We start from the raw sequence: 19,329 nt of genomic DNA on the forward strand, positions 1-19,329 counted from the left end.
CCATGTTCCTGAACTTAAGAAAAATCTTTTATCTGTCCAACAATTTTGTAACAACGACAATGTTTTCTTTGAATTCCACTCTTATTTCTTTGTTGTGAAGGACGAACTTACTCACACCACTCTTCTCACGGGACCAAGTAATAATTGTCTCTACTCACGTTGTCTTCCCAGTCTCAAGTAAATACCAAAGACCACTCTCATAACAATAAAAGCTTCTTCAAGTGTCTGGCATCGCCGCCTTGGTCACCCACATCAACAAGTTTTTAATACTATTGTTTCTAGTTTTTGTCTTCTTGTTTCCACAAAACAATGTTCAGATTTATGTTCTTCTTGTCAATTAGGAAAATCTTCCAAACTTTCATTACCTGGTTCATCTTTTCGAAGTAATAACATTTTAGATTTAATTTATTGTCATTTTTGGGGTCATGCACCACAACTTCCCCTCCCGCTGCCACGCCACCTCCTGCTCCACACCCTCGCCCCCTAACTTACGCCCTAACCCCAAACCGACCACCCCTTACAGCCCATCGGCCTATCATGCTACTGTTTCTATTACTGAACCCACATCCTTTTTGTTTGCTAGCAAGTCTCAAGAATGGCGCAATGCCATGGTAGAGGAATGCACTGCTCTCACCAAAAACGGTACTTGGACTGTTGTTCCTCCGGTTCCTCATGCCAACATAATAGATTGCAAATAGGTTTATAAACTTAAGCGAGATCTTGAGGACAATATTTATCACTACAAATCCCGGCTTGTAGCTAAAGGTTTCAAACAACAGGTAGGTGTTGATTATCATGAAACCTTCATTCCCATAATTAAAGCTACCACAATTCGGGTTGTTCTCTTTCTTGCTGTGACTAACAAATGGTCGCTTCAGCAATTAGATGTTCATAGCCCATTTTTGCATGGTGATTTACAAGAAACTGTCTACATTCGGAAACCACAAGGATTTGTTGATCCTTCTAAACCAGGTCATGTGTGCCTCCTTCATAAATCTTTATATGGCCTCAAGCAAGCTCCACGGGCATGGTTCCAACGTTTGTCCACTGCGTTGCATCACTTTTGGTTTTTTGGGATCTCGTACAGATCCGTCTTTATTTATTTTGAGAACAAGTCGGACTCTAATCTATATTCTTGTATACGTCGATTATATTATTATTAAAGGTAATGATGATGCAATGATTTCTCACATCATTCGTCATTTGAGCTCCACTTTTTCCATTACGAATCTTGGTCACTTACATTTCTTCTTGGGCATTGAAGTTGTTTCTCATTATTCTAATCTCATACTATCGCAAAGGAAGTATATTCTGGACATCCTTCATCGTTCGAGTCTTAAGGATTGCAAACTGGTGAGCTCTCCAATTACCACCACTTAGGTCTTATCTCTTCATGGCAGTCCTCTTCTGTCGGATCCAACTATCTACAAACAATTGGTTGGATCTCTTCAGTACGCCAGTATTTCTCGCACTGATATTGCTTATGATGTCAACAAAGTGTGCCAATTCATGCATGCACCTACCGAAAACCATTGGTCTGCAGTTAAACGCATCTTGCGTTATTTACAAGGCACAATTGATTTTGGAATTCTTCTTCGACACAATTTGGGCTCCTCTTTACAAGCATTTACTGATTTTCATTGGCACCACTCTGCATCTGCTTCCCTTCGTGCCTTCTGTCACACCCCAAAACCGGAACGGCGGAAACGTTCGGGGGTGAAGGACGTCATGTACAGTATCACAACAATGCAAAGTAGTAAACAAGCAACAACATCATCCATTGCATTAATAATATAATTTAATACAAGTGTGTTCTGTCAAGTTATATAGACACCAAAATATGAATCAAAATAAAATATGAGTCTTGAACGAGCTCCATCTTCTCAAAACCTGGCACCGGTACCTGTCTACTGGTGACCTGAGAATACTAGTTATTTTGAAAGAGTTTATCAGCTTTAAAGCTGGTGAGATCATAAGTATATTAGTGTATGTGTTTGTATGAAAGTGTTTGTAAGTATGTAATGTATAAGTTTGAAAATGTTTGTAAGTGTTTGAATTCTCCTAGAAAACCCTATGTTTCCTACTGAAAGTAGCCTTCTACCAAGGCATCTAGTGGTCGTGTGTGTGTCTCTTGTAAGAGTATGTATTATCCAAAATTTGACTATCATTATCCAAAAATATAGTTTTTATATTACTGTTTATTGTGTGAAGATCACAAAGTGAATGTAATGGGAAAATGAAATAGTACTGTAGTGTTGTATTAAGTAACTACTGCTGTACTAACTACCTTAAACCAATTGATATTTAAAGTACCATGTGATCGGCCTATACCATACTACCGACTATAAACATGACGATGTAAGACGTCGGAAGAAATGACGTTTGGCACCCGTAGACTTGCAAGTCCCACTGTAGCGAGCGGCAAGTTGTAGGATAGTCAATCCAGTATAGATCTATACACAAACTCAACGCTCTCCATTTAAGGAGATTCTGGATACAAAATGAGCCATGACAGGTGATGTCATGCCCCGTTACGTGGCTCACATAATTGTAGTAATGTTCTAGTATATGTATGTGCTAGCTGTATGGTGTGTTCTCTCTCTATCTAGCATGTATGTATATTCTAGTATATGTATGTGCTAGCTGTATTGTGTGTTCTCTCTCTGTCTAGCATGTATGTATGTTCTCTCTGTTCTAGTAATAGTATTAGTATCTTCCTAAACTATACCTATTATAGCTTACTAGTAATGTTGTTTGAATGTATGAACATGTTTGTTTACCTTTGCTACCCAAAGTTATTGAATTGAATGAAAGAAGGAACTTTTATATCTATATACATATACATAATATATAACTAGGATTCAAACGACCTTCAGACAAATAACATGAATACCTTAACTCCACAACCAAACAAGGAACAGGAAGTAAGGTGAGCTATCAGTCCTAAGTCCTTTCAATCCTACTTATATAACTATATCTATATAGATACACATTTAACATAATATAAGTTTAAAAGAGTTTAATAAAAGTATTTGACATGTAAAAGAGTTTAATAAAACAGTTGAAGTAAAACAGTTTGATAACACAGTTTGAAAAGTAAGAATTTCACTTGTTTGGTAGTTATTAATCACATGTGATTGATATAATAACTATAATAGTTCAACTTGTATTCCCCCCCCCCATAAAAGCATTTAAAATCATTTAAAAGGTTGATTAAGGGGTATGAACTCACCTGTAGTGAGTGGTTTGGATGAACGGATGTTATAGGATGCTAAGTGTCAAGTGAAGACTTGTACACACACAAGGATCCTAGTTAACATATAATAACACATATATGTATCCAATTAGTCATTAAACAACTAATTAACCAAGTTAAGACATCCTAAGACATGTAAAACACTTGATTTAAGTGCTATAAGTACTAAGGATTGCATCTAAGGGTTGTAGGACCTTGCATTTGAGTTTAGGGTCCAAGGGTAAACTCTTTTGGAGTTTACGGTTTTGGGACCAACTCCCGTGGAGTCTACGGTCGTAAACCCATGATTTTATGGCCGTAAACTCATGTTTCTTCTACCATTTTGTGTTTTGAAGCTTTAAAAGTCATAATGAAGCATCCTTACTTCAAGTCTAAGCCTTAGGAAGTGATTGTGGCAACCTTTCACCCCTTTGTAGAGTTTACGGCCCATGGACCATTTCTCCATGAGTTTACGGCCGTAAACTCTAATGGCTCATGGTCTTTTTGATGTTTAAGGTCCTAAGCACATCAAGGATATGATTTAGACTAGTATCCAAGGCTTGGTAAGGGACTAGGGAACACAATGGCCCCTTCATTAGGGTTTACGGTCCAAGAACATGTTGGACCGTAAACACCTTTGATCTTGTGTTTCTTTGTGTTTTGTTGATGATTAAGAAGTGTAACAAGCCTTATAACAAGCCAAGGTAAGAGTACTTACTATGTAGAAGCTTGAAAGGGTGTTAAAAGTCCAAGAACACTAGTGTGTGTTCTTGGTGAAACTAAGAACACTTGAAGATCTACACAAATGGAATGATTTCACGGATGGAATCATGTAAGATCACTAGATTAAGTAAGATATCAACTAATTATGGCAAGAAACACTTACCAAGTTGAAGATCAAGAAGGACAATCGGATGATACTTGAGAGGATTTGAGGTTCTAGCTTTTGAAAGTGTGAAAAAGTGTTAAAAATGGCTAAGTGCCATATTTATACCCCTTGGGGTTTACGGCCGTAAACACCATGTTTAGGCCGTAAACTCCAAACTCTTGGAGTTTTGAGACTTTATTGTTGCACAATAAACCCTAGGGTATCCTCTCTCCTGTTATCTCTTGAAGTACTAAGCTTTAAATCACTCAAACTGACTCCAAAAAGCTTAACAGTGAGCAGAAACAGTTCTGACTTCTATTGAAGTGACTGGTTGTACAGAATTGAAATTTCGGGTTGTCACACCATCCCCCCCCCCCCCCTCGTTAAAAGGAATTTCGTCCCGAAATTAGAGTTTAAGAAAATAAGTAGTTACAATTAACTAAGTAAAAAGACGAGGATATTTCAGTTTCATCTGATCCTCTCGCTCCCAAGTGAATTGAGGTCCTCGCTTGGCGTTCCAGCGAACCTTCACTATCGGGATACGGCTTTGTTTCGTTTGCTTGACCTCCCGGTCCATGATCTCTACAGGTTCTTCCACGAAGTTGAGGCTCTCGTTGATCTCGATCTCGTCGAGTGGGATTACAAGAGTCTCGTCGGACAGACACTTTTTCAAGTTCGAGACGTGGAAAGTAGAATGTACGTTATTGAGCTCGCGGGGTAACTTAAGTTTGTAAACTACAGGGCCGATTCTTGCGAGAATCTCGAAAGGCCTTATGTATCTTGGATTTAGCTTTCCATGCTTTCCGAAGCGTATTAAGCCTTTCCAGGGTGAGACCTTCAATAGAACACGGTCGCCCACCTGGAATTCCAATGGTTTCCTTCCTTTATCTGCGTAGCTTTTCTGTCGGTCTCTTGAGGCTTTCAATCGTTCACGAATCTGAATGATCTTCTCTGTCGTTTCCCGAATGATCTCCGGACCCGTGAGAGTGCTTTCAGGAACTCGTCCTTTAGCTAACTGGGTATCACCCACCTCAGCCCAGCACAGAGGGGATCTGCACTTTCGGCCATAGAGGGCCTCGAATGGAGCAGCCTTTATGCTCGTGTGATAACTGTTTTTGTAGGAAAATTCGACAAGGGATAAATGAGTATCCCATGCTTTCCCAAAGTCAATCACACAGGCTCGCAACATATCTTCCAAGGTTTGGATAGTCCTCTCACTTTGTCCGTCGGTCTGTGGATGGTAGGTTGTACTCATGTCCAGCCTAGTTCCTAGGGAACTTTGTAACGACTGCCAGAACCTCGAAGTGAATCTACTATCTCTGTCCGAGATAATGGATAGGGGAACACCGTGCATTCGTACAATCTCCCGTATGTAAGTTCTTGTAAGCTTCTCCATCTTGTCTGTTTCTTTTATAGGCAGGAAGTGTGCGGACTTGGTCAATCTGTCGACGATGACCCATATGGTATCAAGTCCACCCGTTGTCTTGGGCAACTTGGTTATGAAGTCCATAGTGATCCGCTCCCACTTCCATTCTGGTATCTCCGGCTGTTGTAGTAGACCGGAGGGTTTCTGGTATTCGACCTTGACCATAGTGCAAGTAAGGCATTTACTCACGAAGGTAGAAATCTCTGCTTTCATGTTAGGCCACCAGTATAACTTTTTAAGATCCAGATACATCTTATCTGAACCTGGGTGGACGGAATAACGAGTGTTGTGTGCCTCTGTCATGACCAAGTCTCTGAAACCACCGTGTTTCGGTGTCCAGATCCGATCCATGAGATATAAGGCTCCGCCACCCCTGACTTCCAAGTTCTTATCCATCCCTCTCAGGGATTCACTCGCCACATTTTCAGGTTTCAAAGCGTCGAGCTGAGCTTGCTTAATTTGCGTGGACAAGTGTGAATGGATAGTCATAGTCAATGATTTGACTCTACGACCAGAGTATTCTTTCCGACTTAGGGCGTCAGCTACTACATTGGCTTTACCCGGATGATAACGAATTCCGCATTCGTAATCACTGAGTAGCTCGACCCACCGTCGTTGTCTCATGTTGAGATCCTTCTGGTCGAATATATGTTGTAGGCTTTTGTGGTCTGTAAAGATAGTGATTTTTGTACCATACAGGTAGTGTCTCCAGATCTTCAGAGCAAACACAACTGCTCCTAGCTCAAGATCGTGTGTGGTGTAGTTGACCTCATGTGTCTTCAGCTGTCTCGAGGCGTAGGCGATGACCTTACCTCGCTGCATCAGAACACATCCGAGCCCTTGATTTGACGCATCGCAATAGACAACGAAGTCTTCTATCCCTTCGGGGAGGGATAGTATAGGTGCGGTGCGCAAGGCTCGCTTGAGCGTTTGGAACGCTCCTTCCTGCTTCTCTTCCCAGTCAAAGGCCACGCCCTTCTGGGTCAGTGTCGTAAGAGGTTTCGCAATGCGGGAGAAGTTCTGAATGAACCTGCGATAGTAGCCAGCGAGGCCTAGAAATTGACGAATTTATGTAGGCGTCTTCGGTGCTGACCAGCTCTCAACGGCTTTGATTTTGGAAGGGTCCACGTGTATTCCCTCTTCGCTAACCACGTGCCCTAAGAATTCGACTCGTCGGATCCAAAATTCGCATTTCGAGAACTTTGCATGGAGCTTCTCCGAACGTAGTGTTTCTAAGACCTGTCGCAGATGTTGACTATGCTCCTCCTTACTACGAGAGTAGATAAGTATGTCATCAATGAAGACGATGACGAACTGATCCAAGTAAGGACGACACACCCTACTCATTAAATCCATGAATATTGCGGGCGCGTTTGTTAATCCGAACGGCATCACTACGAATTCGTAGTGCCCATAACGAGTTCAGAAGGCTGTCTTCGGGACATCCTCCCCTAGCACTCGTAGTTGGTGATATCCGGATCTTAAGTCGATTTTTGAAAAGAAGTTCGCCCCTTGAAGTTGGTCAAATAAATCGTCTATACGAGGCAGAGGGTAACGATTTTTAACGGTCAGTTTGTTGAGCTCCCTGTAGTCGATGCACATACGAAACGATCCGTCTTTCTTCTTGACGAACAAGACTGGAGCTCCCCAAGGTGAGAAGCTTGGCCTTATAAAGCCCTTGCTGAGCAGTTCGTTAAGTTGACAGGACAGTTCTTGCATCTCTGCAGGTGCTAGACGATAGGGCGATTTGGCTACGGGAGTAGCCCCTGGAACTAAGTCGATTCTGAACTCGACTTGACGTTGCGGAGGTAATCCTAGGAGTTCTTCTAGAAAGATGTCGGGAGAGTCGCGTACTACTGGAATGTTCTGAATGTCTTTCGTTTATTGGCTCACATCGACCACATGAGCAAGGAATGCGCGACATTCCTTTCGCAAGAATTTCTGAGCTTGAATGCTCGAGATGATACGAAGGTTCGTGTCGGGTTTGTCGCCATAAACTACTAGAGTTTCTTCAGACGGCAGATTAAGGCGAACTGCCTTTTCGTAACACATGATGTCGGCACGATGAAGACTCAACCAATCCATGCCGATAATGACGTCGAAACTTTTAATTGAGACCGGCATGAGGTCGATCAAAAATGAATGGCTATCTAGTGTTAGGGTACACCCTATGAATATACTGCTAGTGCTCTCTGTCTTTCCATTAGCCATTTCTACAGTGAACGGTTCTTTAAGTGTTCGTGATTTTTGCTTCACGAAACTCCTCTCCGCTCCACTATCAAATAGAATGCATGCATAAGAGTTATCGAGGAGAAACGTACCCGTGACCACTGTGGGGTCGGCAACCGCTTCCTCGTGGCCTATGGCCAGAACTCTTCCCACTCTACTGGTATTCCCTGCCTTAGGGCAGTCCCTCTTGTAGTGGCCCACCTCGCCACAACCGTAGCAAGATTGGCCCACTCCTGCGCCGGGGACTTGGTTGAGTGGCCTCGCCAGTGCCTTGCAGAAACGGGCAGTGTGCCCCTTCCTGTTGCAGTTCGAACACTGCATTTCCCGGCAGGCTCCAATGTGGTGGAAGTTGCACTGGTTGCACTTAGGCAAACTTCCAGCATACTGCTTTACCGGAGCAGCAGCAGTGGCAGGTGCTATCGCAGCATGAACTGCCACGACCCGCTGCTTTTTGGCAGCCTTCTTCTTCTTTTTATCATCCCAGAACTTCCGCTTGGAATCAGCGGTTTTGGCGGGTTCTGAGATGGCCAGGGTTGTTGTTGCGGCCGGGATACGAACCCCATGGTCTATAAGCCGCTGTGCCAATCGCTTGGCACTATCGAATGTAGTGGGGTTTGAAGCCAAAACATTTCCCTGGAATGGAGGCACCAGCCCCCATATGTATCTTTCAATCTTCTTTCCCTCTGTATGAACCATGTTGGGACAGAGGGCCACCAGCTCGCAGAATCTGGCGGTGTAGGAGACTATGTCGGAGCCCTTCATGGTTAGGCTCCACAGTTCCTCCTCCAGTTTTTGGATTTCGCCCCTCGGGCAGTACTCTTCGATCATCAGCTCTTTCAGAGCTTCCCAGCCCATAGCATTAGCCACCACTAGAGATAGTGACTTGACATGGCTATTCCACCATGTCAGGGCTTTTTCCTCAAAGGTGCAAGCAGCGAACTTGACCTTGCTCCCTTCTGGACAAGAGCAGATTTCGAAAACCGATTCGGTCTTCTCAAACCATTGCGAGAGGGCAATGACTCCGCCAGTCCCTCTAAAGGACTTGGGCTTGCAGTTAGTGAAGTCCTTATAGGAGCACTCTCTCAAGCGCACAGGAGCTTCACCATGAGTAGATTGAACAGGGGTTCCTCCTCCAGTGGAATCAGAAGAATGATATTGTGCCATGGCTGTAGCCACAGTATTGACTTAGTATTCGTTATTTTGGATAGTTCGGGATTTTCGGTGAGATATCGGTCGGAGACTTTCAGTCCAGTTCTGCACTACTTGTGAGGTGAGTTCTTCTCACTATATCAACAGGGTCTAAGGCACCAATGTCGACCCTTTTTCAAATTTGTATACGGGTTATTGCATGATATGCTTATTGATTTACATCCTGGTAGTTAGGATGGCGATATGCTTAGTGACCTGGTTAGCTCGGTATCCTGGTATATAGAATGATGCCATGTTAGTGACCGGTTAGATCTGTATCCTGGTTATAGGATGTTGTTATGATTAGTGATTTGTTAGATCGGTTTGACTGTTATATATGCTAGCGTATGATATTTATGTGCACATGATTGTTAATTGGGGGTTGGGTTGAGGCAGTCCTACTTTGTGCTGAAGGCCAACATACCGAGGGCGGTCCAGATAGACTGTAGGCCCTGCGAGGCGGTCCAGTAATATCGAAGGCTCGGCGAGCGGTCCGGATAGGCTGTAGGCCCTGCGAGGCGGTTCAGACGTGCCGAAGGCTCGGGAGCGGTCCAGATAGGCTGAAGGCCCTGCGAGGTGGTCCAGTCAGGCTGAAGGCTCATTATACATGTTGTTTGTTTATATGATATGATTATGATTATATGGAGTTGGTATTTTGGGGGAACTCACTAAGCTTCAGGCTTACAGTTGTTGATTTTGTTTCGGGTACTTATGATGATCGTGGGAAGGCGAAGGCATGATCGTACACCTCCTTATGTTTTCATGATTTGATTCTGGGATCTGACATTATACTATTTTGGAAACAAGTTGTATAATAATCATTGGTTTTGAAATGTTTTAAAAAGTTTAAATTTGTCATGATTTCTATGGATGTTACAAATCTGCTCAGTTTTTGCATGATAGAATGCTAGGAGAGATGCCTTTGTATGCCTATTGTATGAGATTGTAGACTTGCATGCTAGTACTATTCAGTCAGTGATAGGATGGCCTGATTAGTTTATGCTTGGTTCTAGTTACTTGATGCTCGAATGATGCTTGCTTTGTGCTTATAGGAGTTCTATCTAGCTTCAGCTAACTAGTACGCGAATATGCTAAGTTACATATTATGGGAACTGAATAATTTTAGAAGGTTAAGTTTAACTCTATTATGCAGCTCTTGTTTGAGTCCAACCGTTGTAGTTTGAGACCTCTCATTCGAAGAATTATCTGGTTTTAGTGATATGTAACTGTATTCGTGAGCTAGTTAGAGGGAGTTCGAGGGAGTTCCTTCTGCAGCTGATGGCGGAGAGTGGTATGGAGTTTGCCCAAGGAAAACCTAGGATGAGATCTAGTGCTGGGAGCCTTATCGATGATGGAATGTTGTATGGATATAAAGTAACTTGGTTGAGTCAAGGAAATTCTTGATGAAAGTACGAATATATGTGGAAGGTAGTATGGGTCCGTACTACTAGAAGCAGAGGATCCGTACACGATTCGAGGAAGGTTGCGAGGAAGCTTGTGGAGTTTATGATTCCGCGATATATATTTCGATGCATATTCTGATGGTTTATATGGTCTATTTCAGTATGGTAACATTGTGAGGTAGACCTGTTGGCAGCTCCGGTGCTGGAGAGGGCTTGGGCTCAGGATCTGGAGTTGGGTGGCTAGATGACCAGACGAGGGAGTTCATCTCGTCTGAGATTTCGTGCAGTATCCTTGAGTATACTCCTGTGATCTTTGGCATGGTCAAGGAGGGTATTCTGGAGATTATGGACGAGCGGTTGAGCGCCTTTCGCGCAGAGATGGTGGCCTTGGTTGGGGCGCGTTCTTTGACCTTCAGTAAGTTTCGGGCATGTGGAGCTCCAGATTATCATGGGGCAAAGGACCCGATAGTGAGCAGGAGGTAGTTAGCGTATGTTGCTAATGCCTTCCACACCAGTTGTTGCCCTGAGGGGGACATGGTCAGACTAGCTTCTGCACCAGCTGTTGCCCTGAGGGGGACATGGTCACACTACCCAGATTATGCACCACTACTCTTTATGTTCTTCTTGTCAATTAGGAAAATCTTCCAAACTTTCATTACCTGGTTCATCTTTTCAAAGTAATAACATTTTAGATTTAATTTATTGTGATTTTTGGGGTCATGCACCACAACTTCCCCTCCCGCTGCCACGCCGCCTTCTTATTATCATAAGAAGGAGAAAGATAAGAGCAAGTGGGCTCTTAAGTAAATTTAATATTGTATTCGATCGTTGTGGTATTTATAAAAGTACAAAAAATATCCAGTACAAATACTGATACAATAAAATTAATTTTCCTTTTTTAAAAAAATATCCAGTTGAAATACTGGGAAAAAAAAAAAGTTAATCTTGTATGCAATCTTGGTGGTATTTATCTACTCCACCATTAATTCATGAACGTATTGCTATTGTAATTGGCCACCTCTATGGTAATCAATATGTCAAGGTAGAGTTAGAAGGAGAGTACCCGATGCATCGTATTACGCCACGGTGGATTCATTGCAAACATCCATGTCCAGTTGAATGGGTCAACCCGTATATCAAACGACTAAATTTGTATAGTCATTATTATCGTTCTAGTTTAATGGCTAAATATGCATATTATCGTTCTAGTTTTAATATTTGAGAATTTAATCAAAATTATGCAACATTGATTAATTATGTACGATTGTTTTGAATTTGTAATAATATTTATTGAAGTTCAAGGCAACCTTGATTAGTTACCGGCTCCTGTGCGTCGAAGGTACACATCCTCAAGCCTACAATATCAAGGCGACCAAGACTAAGCATCGATGCACAATCCAACGTCACAAAATCAACGATGTCTTGTTCCATATCGCAAATATGGCTAGAGTGTGAATCACTTCCCTTGGGATCGTAAGTTCCAACATCAATCTGAGCTTTTAAACCTGCACGAACAGACTCTTCTCCAACGACAAAACAAATATGACGGATCTAATGAACACCATTGGCAAACTCGGGGTGTTCAATCAACTTGTCCATAATAAGAACAACACCCACACGGAGAACCCATTTTATATCTTTAGCCACATTGCCCAACTCAGCTTTTTGTCTCATCAAGGAGCCTGATATGGTCACTTACATCCCTATCCCATTTAAAACCAGTCAATGATCCAAAAAAAACTGGAAACCACAGTTACTATTCATAAGCATGTTATGCTGAGTCATCGATCGTCTCAAAACCAGTCAATGATCCAAGAAAAAACGGAAACCACAGTTACTATTCATAAGCATGTTATGCTTTTCATATGTATATTAATAAGAAAAACAAATTGAAGGGATAACATTTAAGTATTAGAAATAAAAATATATAAATGTTAAGTCCAAGTCAAAAGATATTGGGCCCCATTTAAAACAAACTATTTATGCCTATACTTTTCAAACTAACTTATTTATATCAATACATTTCAAACTAACACATTTGGATCTAGGACGGTTCACTATTTGGATAAAACCGAATTGTCCAATTGGACAATTTGGATTGGACTATCTGGTTCGGATATTCGGATTTTTGGATTGGTTTTCAACAAAACCGAATTATTATTTTGGATTTCGGATTGGTTTTGGTTTATAAAATAAGAATCGAATAGTCCAAAAAAAACCAAATAAACATTTATTATTTATTTATTTTTAATATATATATATCTATTGTTATTTATTAATTTTGAAATTTATCCTTTAAAATAGGTTCAAAACGTTTCACCCAATAAAAAAACATTAATATGTCTTTTTCATCAAAAGTTTTCTATCTATAAAATATTTAACTATAATATACTTTCTTAGTAGTTGTTTATAAATTTCAAATCACAACTAAATAATTTGTTTTCACTTCTTTTGTAAAATTGGGTAATATTATAATTATATGTCGTATTAAAATTTTACGTTTTTGAAAATCGAATTTTAAAAAACCGATCCAACCGAATTGTAATTGGATCGGATCGGATCGGATTTGAATTTAGTTTGAACTCTTCGGATCCATCTTTTGAAAACCGAAATCAATTTGGATTCACTTGATTGGATACGATCAAACCGATCCATCCAAACAAACACCCCTATTTGGATCAATACTTTTCAACTAACCTACTTTTATAGAAAATTATAGGCATTTAGCATTTTCCCCAAAACTATTTATGATATCAAAAAACTCCGATAAATATCTTTACAACTTTAAAGACTTCGTTTAACATACATACGATATCTCAAAAGACTTGTGAAACCCTAAAAAATACATTTGAAATTTAGATGGACCAAACAAGTGGATAATGGATAGAAAAATGAGCATACTATATGTTAGAACTTAGAAAAGTCTAATTAACAAACACATTACACATGGTTTTTTGTGTAAATGGACTTTCATATTTTTCCAACCATATAAGATGCATGATTTTTAAACAACCGGATCCAAAACAGAACTTTCACAATTTTCCAACCATATAGGATGCATGATTTTTAAACAATCGGATCCAAAACAGAACCTTCAGCTCTCGTATCAATCAGTTTGTTGACTGTTTTTTAAAGAAAAAAGCAACCACTACCAGGATCCACTTGTGATTTTTCTATCTACCATCTACCTCCGTAATAGTTAAGTTATTGATTGAACCATCTGGATAAGTTCTTGAAGGGAAAGAAGCTACAAGTAATTCCCTTCCCAAGAAAAAAGCTGGTGGCTTAGGTTGCGATAATGAACCCTCACCGCCCAACATTAGAATTACAGATGACATGTTTGGCCTATCTGCAGCATTTTGTTGAACACATAACAACCCAACTTTAATTGATCTTATAACTTCAGATGGATGGCAGGATTCAGCTAAACTTGCATCAACCAGTTCCATTGACCTTCCTTCGTTATATAGACTCCATGCCTGAATATAATTTAGTAATTAATAGTTAGCAGTAGTGGCTAGAGTAGATTACTATTTGCAAACGCATCATAGGCTAGTGGTGATCATATTGTATAAACACTCCATAAATGGAGTGTACTCAGGTTCGAATCTTACAGTCTATTGAACTTACATGTCCAATTAGATTATTATCATGTTCAGGATGGATAAATCCCCAGTTTCTCTTCCCACTCACAATCTCCAACACCAAAACTCCAAAGCTAAATACATCAGATTTTATTGAGAAAAGACCATTCAGTGCATACTCGGGGGACATGTAACCACTGCATTCATGCATCATAATGCTTATGAGATTAGGTTAAGTAATGAATTCAAGAAAAATAGAACGAGTACAAAGTTCCATTACTTACTATGTGCCAACAACTCTCTTTGTTTTTGCTTGGGTCTCGTTTCCTCTAAAACTTCTAGCCATGCCAAAGTCTGCTATCTTAGGGTTCATATCCAGATCAAGTAGAATGTTACTGGCTTTAAGATCTCTGTGGATGATTCTTAATCGTGAATCTTGATGCAGGTAAAGAAGTCCTCGAGCAATTCCTTTGATAATGCTGAACCGCTTTGTCCAATCAAGGAGCAAGCTTTGCGTTCTATCTGTCCAACAATGTTGGTTAAGTTCCTTAAATGAATCCAATGCCGGAAATTATGTAGTATATAGTATGCATGTATTATTCTAACCAAAAAGAAATGAGTCTAAGCTTCCATTTGGCATGTATTCATAGATCAACAGCTTTTCATCTCCATGTATGCAACAACCAAGGAGTTTCACAAGATTTCGGTGCTGAAGTTTTGAAATGCAGATGACTTCATTTTTGAATTCATCAAGTCCTTGACTTGAAGTCTTGGAGAGACACTTAACCGCAATCTCCAGTCCATCTTCTAGCAGACCCTAAAGATTAGTTACACCTTTTGTAATGTGAAAACAATAAAAGATGCAAAGGTGATTTACATTTGTATCTCTATTTATAAGTGACATGCTTATACACTGCATAGTTTATTTCTTATTATAGGTAAGGAATGAAAATGCAAAATCCACATTATATGATTCAAATACAATATAATTGCAAAATATCGAGTACCATTATTACCTTATAAACTGATCCAAATCCACCCTCTCCAAGTTTGTTGTCAGGTGAAAATCTTGCAGTGGCATTTGCTATTGTAGAGAAGCTAAACAGTGGTAGCTCCATGTCTTCTTCTTGGAATTCAGAGACATTAATCAACAGTTTTTCTATGCAATAGAAATACAACAGACTTCACACTTTAGAGAATCTAATCAAAAGTTGTATCTATTCATGTTACATATTACTCTACTTCTGTTCTTTTTATTAGATTGCCAGCAATTTAACGGTTATATTGCTTAATTTTCTTACCTTCCTCAATTGGTTCACTACCATTACTTTTTGTCCTTGCAAACCAGAACCATGTAGCGCTGAAGCCTAGGAGAAGACACCCCAAAAAGAGTACAATTAAGATGATTTTAATGTTTGCTCCACCCTTCTTGTCGACAACTGTATGATATAGCATAGCAAAGATGTTAATTTAATGTCAAGTACCAACAAAGAAACAAATCCATTAATTAAACATTTAATTGGACTTTAAGGCATCTACAATGCATTTGAACTCTAAAATTTAATGGGTTACCACATCTTCATTTCACTTTTTCATACAACTTTGCCATTTTTTCATAAAAGAACATACAAAAGTTTATTGGAACATATTTAAAAAAAATCGTTTATTTGTTAATCATTTTATATTAAAAATTAAAATTCCATATTTTCCTATTGAACTCCATATCCATTTGAACGTCAATGTAACATCCTATTATGGTTTACTTTAATTCATTGTATGTTAACTACATCTCATTCAATTCAACCATTTCATTTAACTATTCTTTATGGATACTCTTAGATGGAAAATTTTTTACCTCATTTCATATAGGATATTAGGTTTGATGATGTTGATGATGATGCAATAGTTACTTACCTAAATCAGAGGAAGCAATTCTTACAAAGATATCCTGACCACCATTGCTTTCAGGTATCTCTCTCATGTCCAAAAGTTCATTGAACCAAAGTAAGCAGCCACTTCCTTCAAATCTGATGTCTGTATTTGCATAAGCCATACAAGTACAATTTTTTAAGCATTCTGCTTCACATTCGTTTCTGCTCATGCTCCTGTTAAACCACGAAATTTGTGCATCTGGCAATTTCAGATTAGAATACTTGATAAACCCATCTGTTCCATTTTTGCTATCCAATGGTGTTCTCCTCACACAACCACCCGACCAAACTGCTATCTCCCAGCTCTTTTGGTTTCTGGGCATAAATCTTGTCTCATCCAAGCAAGCACATGTCTGGAAGGTCGCAACACTGCAGCTTCCATAACCATTACAGATGTTGTATGTATCACATATATCTTTTGGTAATACCATGAGTAGCTGCCATTTTTTATCATCTTCTACCCACACCCAACGTTCTACCTCCCCCAATGGATTCAAAGTGAACCTCCATACTGCAGAACTATTATCAAGATTATAACTAAAAGCCACGATTGTTTCATTATTCTGTGTAAAACTTATATTCCGGTTTAATAAAGAATCCCTATCAAACCGTATACTTGACAGTGGCCAACGGAACTTGACCACCTCACCTTGTTTTAGTAGGTTCTGAGGATAGATGCTTGTGTCAAGGCTCCAGGAAAATTCGCCTCGAGATGGATCTTGGGTACTCTTCCATGACGATAGAGACCATTCCTTACCAGTCAATAAATTTCTCCCATACTTCATGCCGGGTATATAAGTATCAGTTGGATGATCAAAACTCTGCCAAATAACGTTTTCACTGTTTTTTTCATTGACAACCAGATTACCATTGTCGAGAAGCTTCGCAGTTGCGTTTTGTGATGATGTTGTGTTGGATGACCAAACTATACCGCTGATATTGTTGAAGAGGACGAGAGTTCCTGTATCAGAGATCTTTAACATATTTGATGATGCAGGGGCGAGCGGGTCGTTTCTATTTGCGACCCAAACCACCGTTTTGAGAGAGATTTTCTTGTACCAAATACCAAGGTATCTGTTCTCAGAGCTACCTGGCCTAAAAAATCCCAGTTCGAAAACTCCGGTGGCTGAGACCAACGTGTCTCCATCTGTCAAGAACCGTGAATCTGAAATGATATCGACTTCAGCAGCGTAGATTTTATGAAAGAAAAGTAAATAAAGAGGAAGAAACATAAGTGCTCCTTCCATTTGATCTTGTTTTATTCGCGATAATGATTCGTATTTACATCATATCAGAAACTAAAATAATACAATTATGCTTTGAGGTCCATTCAATATCGTTTTTCATTTCATAAATCTTCTCTCGTACGTCTATGCTTATGGCTTCGTAGCTTTTTGTTGACCGTTGACGTCGACCATAAAAATATTAATCATAATAGACTTATCAAACATTAATCATATAGGCTTTATTTCAAAATAGTAAATACCAACCATAGAGTAAATTTACATTATATTAGATTTTCATTAATTTTGATTAACAAAAAAATCTTAGAGTAAATTATAGAGATGATCCCTATGGTTTGTTACACAACCGATCCAACTTTTTTTTTCTTAACTGTGTGGTCTCTAAATTTCGATTCTGTTGAGATTTTTGTCATTGCTCTATGTGAAATAACTATTAGTATGTTCTTTCTAGTTTCTTTTAAATTTTTAACTAATTATATTATAAAAAATAAAGAAAACTCAAGTTTTCCTTGAAGTGGGTGGTTTGGATGATTCTTGAAGAAGAAGAATAAGAAAGATCCTTGATGCATGGTTATTCCAACATTTCCTGATCTCCTAAACTTTGGTAAGTCATTAAGCTCCTGCATGCTTTATGTGTTTTGGTTAGTATAGATATCTATGTTTATGAGTTGTTTTGATCCCTCTCATGATTATTTGGGTAGAGTTTGGAAAACTCCAGCCCAAAGGTTGTATTTGATGATCCTATGAGCTCCTTGTGGTGGAAAGAAGTAATTGTTATCATGTTAGTTGAGCTATGCAAGGATTTGTTATCATTTTAGCCCATTTAGATCTAGGGTTTTGTGGGAAGTTGTTAAGAAGCATGAAGATGGATAAAGTTAGAAACTTTATCCATTAATTCACTATTTCGAAGTGTTTTGGAAAGTTTGAGCCTTGACCTTTAAAGATTAAGAGATTAATAAGTTAAGTTGTTTGGACGTTTTTGGCGGCACAGTTTGTAGAGTGTCGTGGCAGGGGCTGCGATGGATAATCGCGATTGTTTTACCTTTTAGTGACCACGGTGCGGACATGGAGTTGGCCGTGGTGCAGCGGTCGGTTGTGGTTGACCGTTAACTTGTAGTGCAGGATCTCTCAGTCGAAGGACCGCCTAATTCTAGTTGCATGTAGTTAGTATCTTTATGATAGTTAGTTAATATTGATAGAAGTTTCTTTCCCAGTGGGATAGCATGGTGCGGTGGAGTTCCTAGTGACCTAGGAAAGGTGTTATGATATGCTAGTGTTAAACCGTTGTCGCGTACGATTTAAGCAAATAATATTTTCATTGTTGGTTGCACTAATGGATAACACAGGGAAGCGGGGTCGAATCATCAGGGACATAGCCTAATAGTCAATGTCTCTTTGCGTAAGGCACATACTAATCATTTAACAGAAAATAATAAAAAGGGGGTGTTGATTTATTAACTAAAACTAGAAATAGCAGCGAAATAAACTAAACGAAATTAGTAATAAAAACGAATTCAGGTCTGCTGTAACTTTCCTAATCATGCAATCAGCTCAGCTCTGGTTATTTAAAATTTGTTCTATATAAGATGGTACTGAAAAAAACTAACAAGCTCTAGTATAACCTCTTTTACCTAGTTAAAATAATCAAAAAAATCTCTTCAGTTAACCCTAACTTTTTATTGCCTAATTAAACAAGCCTTTGATTAATATCAGAATAGTTGCATTAAGATCTTTGTAAGATTCCCAACAATACCCAATACTTCTCATAAGCTCAGAAGCGTAAAGGTATGAAATTTAGTTTATATCATAGTTAAATCCCAACACGGAACCAATCTGATACTTGTTACTTATTATCAATTAACAAGAACAATTACAGATTCTAATAACTGATTAACTAGATTGATTAAACCCTAACTAGGTGGTCAGGCTAAAAGAATCAAAAATCAAACATTCATTAAGCTCAAAACTAAGACAACTAGATAGAAGCACACAATGAAAACCAAATCTGATAACTGATCACATGAAAAGTGCTAGTCTATTGCAGAACTGAAAACTAGGAAGCGCACCGGAAGAGTGAGTGCATAGTGGGTCAGGTGGCTTCCTTTGATTATGATAGCTGGGGATTATTGACCCTTCATTAAAGAGTGTGGGTTCCATATTGGGGCGGTGCACATCAGGTATTGATGGAGGAGGCACACAAGTCGAGATTCTTTATTCATCC

General features: G+C 39.4%; 1 protein-coding gene across 3 annotated transcripts; it reads right to left on the minus strand.

The window, feature by feature from the left end:
* Positions 1-13,370: 13,370 nt before the first annotated feature.
* On the minus strand, positions 13,371-17,171 carry LOC145124844 (G-type lectin S-receptor-like serine/threonine-protein kinase At4g27290). Of its 3 annotated transcripts, none has more exons than XM_079060309.1 (7): positions 15,848-17,171; positions 15,235-15,372; positions 14,950-15,056; positions 14,540-14,750; positions 14,218-14,455; positions 13,980-14,130; positions 13,371-13,828 (listed from the first exon to the last, which is right to left on the minus strand). In XM_079060309.1, the coding sequence occupies exons 1-7, from the start codon at positions 17,109-17,111 to the stop codon at positions 13,523-13,525; spliced, it is 2,415 nt and encodes an 804-aa protein (XP_078916435.1). In that variant the 5' UTR covers positions 17,112-17,171; the 3' UTR covers positions 13,371-13,522. The 3 variants fall into 3 exon arrangements, with proteins under 3 accessions (XP_078916435.1, XP_078916434.1, XP_078916433.1); XM_079060308.1 differs by having other exon boundaries at positions 14,950-15,059; XM_079060307.1 differs by having other exon boundaries at positions 14,950-15,092.
* Between the last annotated feature and the right edge of the window lie 2,158 nt (positions 17,172-19,329).

Source organism: Lactuca virosa, chromosome 7 (assembly GCF_052849685.1).
Source record: "Lactuca virosa cultivar CGN04683 chromosome 7, Lactuca_virosa_CGN04683_v6, whole genome shotgun sequence".
Taxonomy (NCBI): Eukaryota; Viridiplantae; Streptophyta; class Magnoliopsida; order Asterales; family Asteraceae; genus Lactuca; species Lactuca virosa.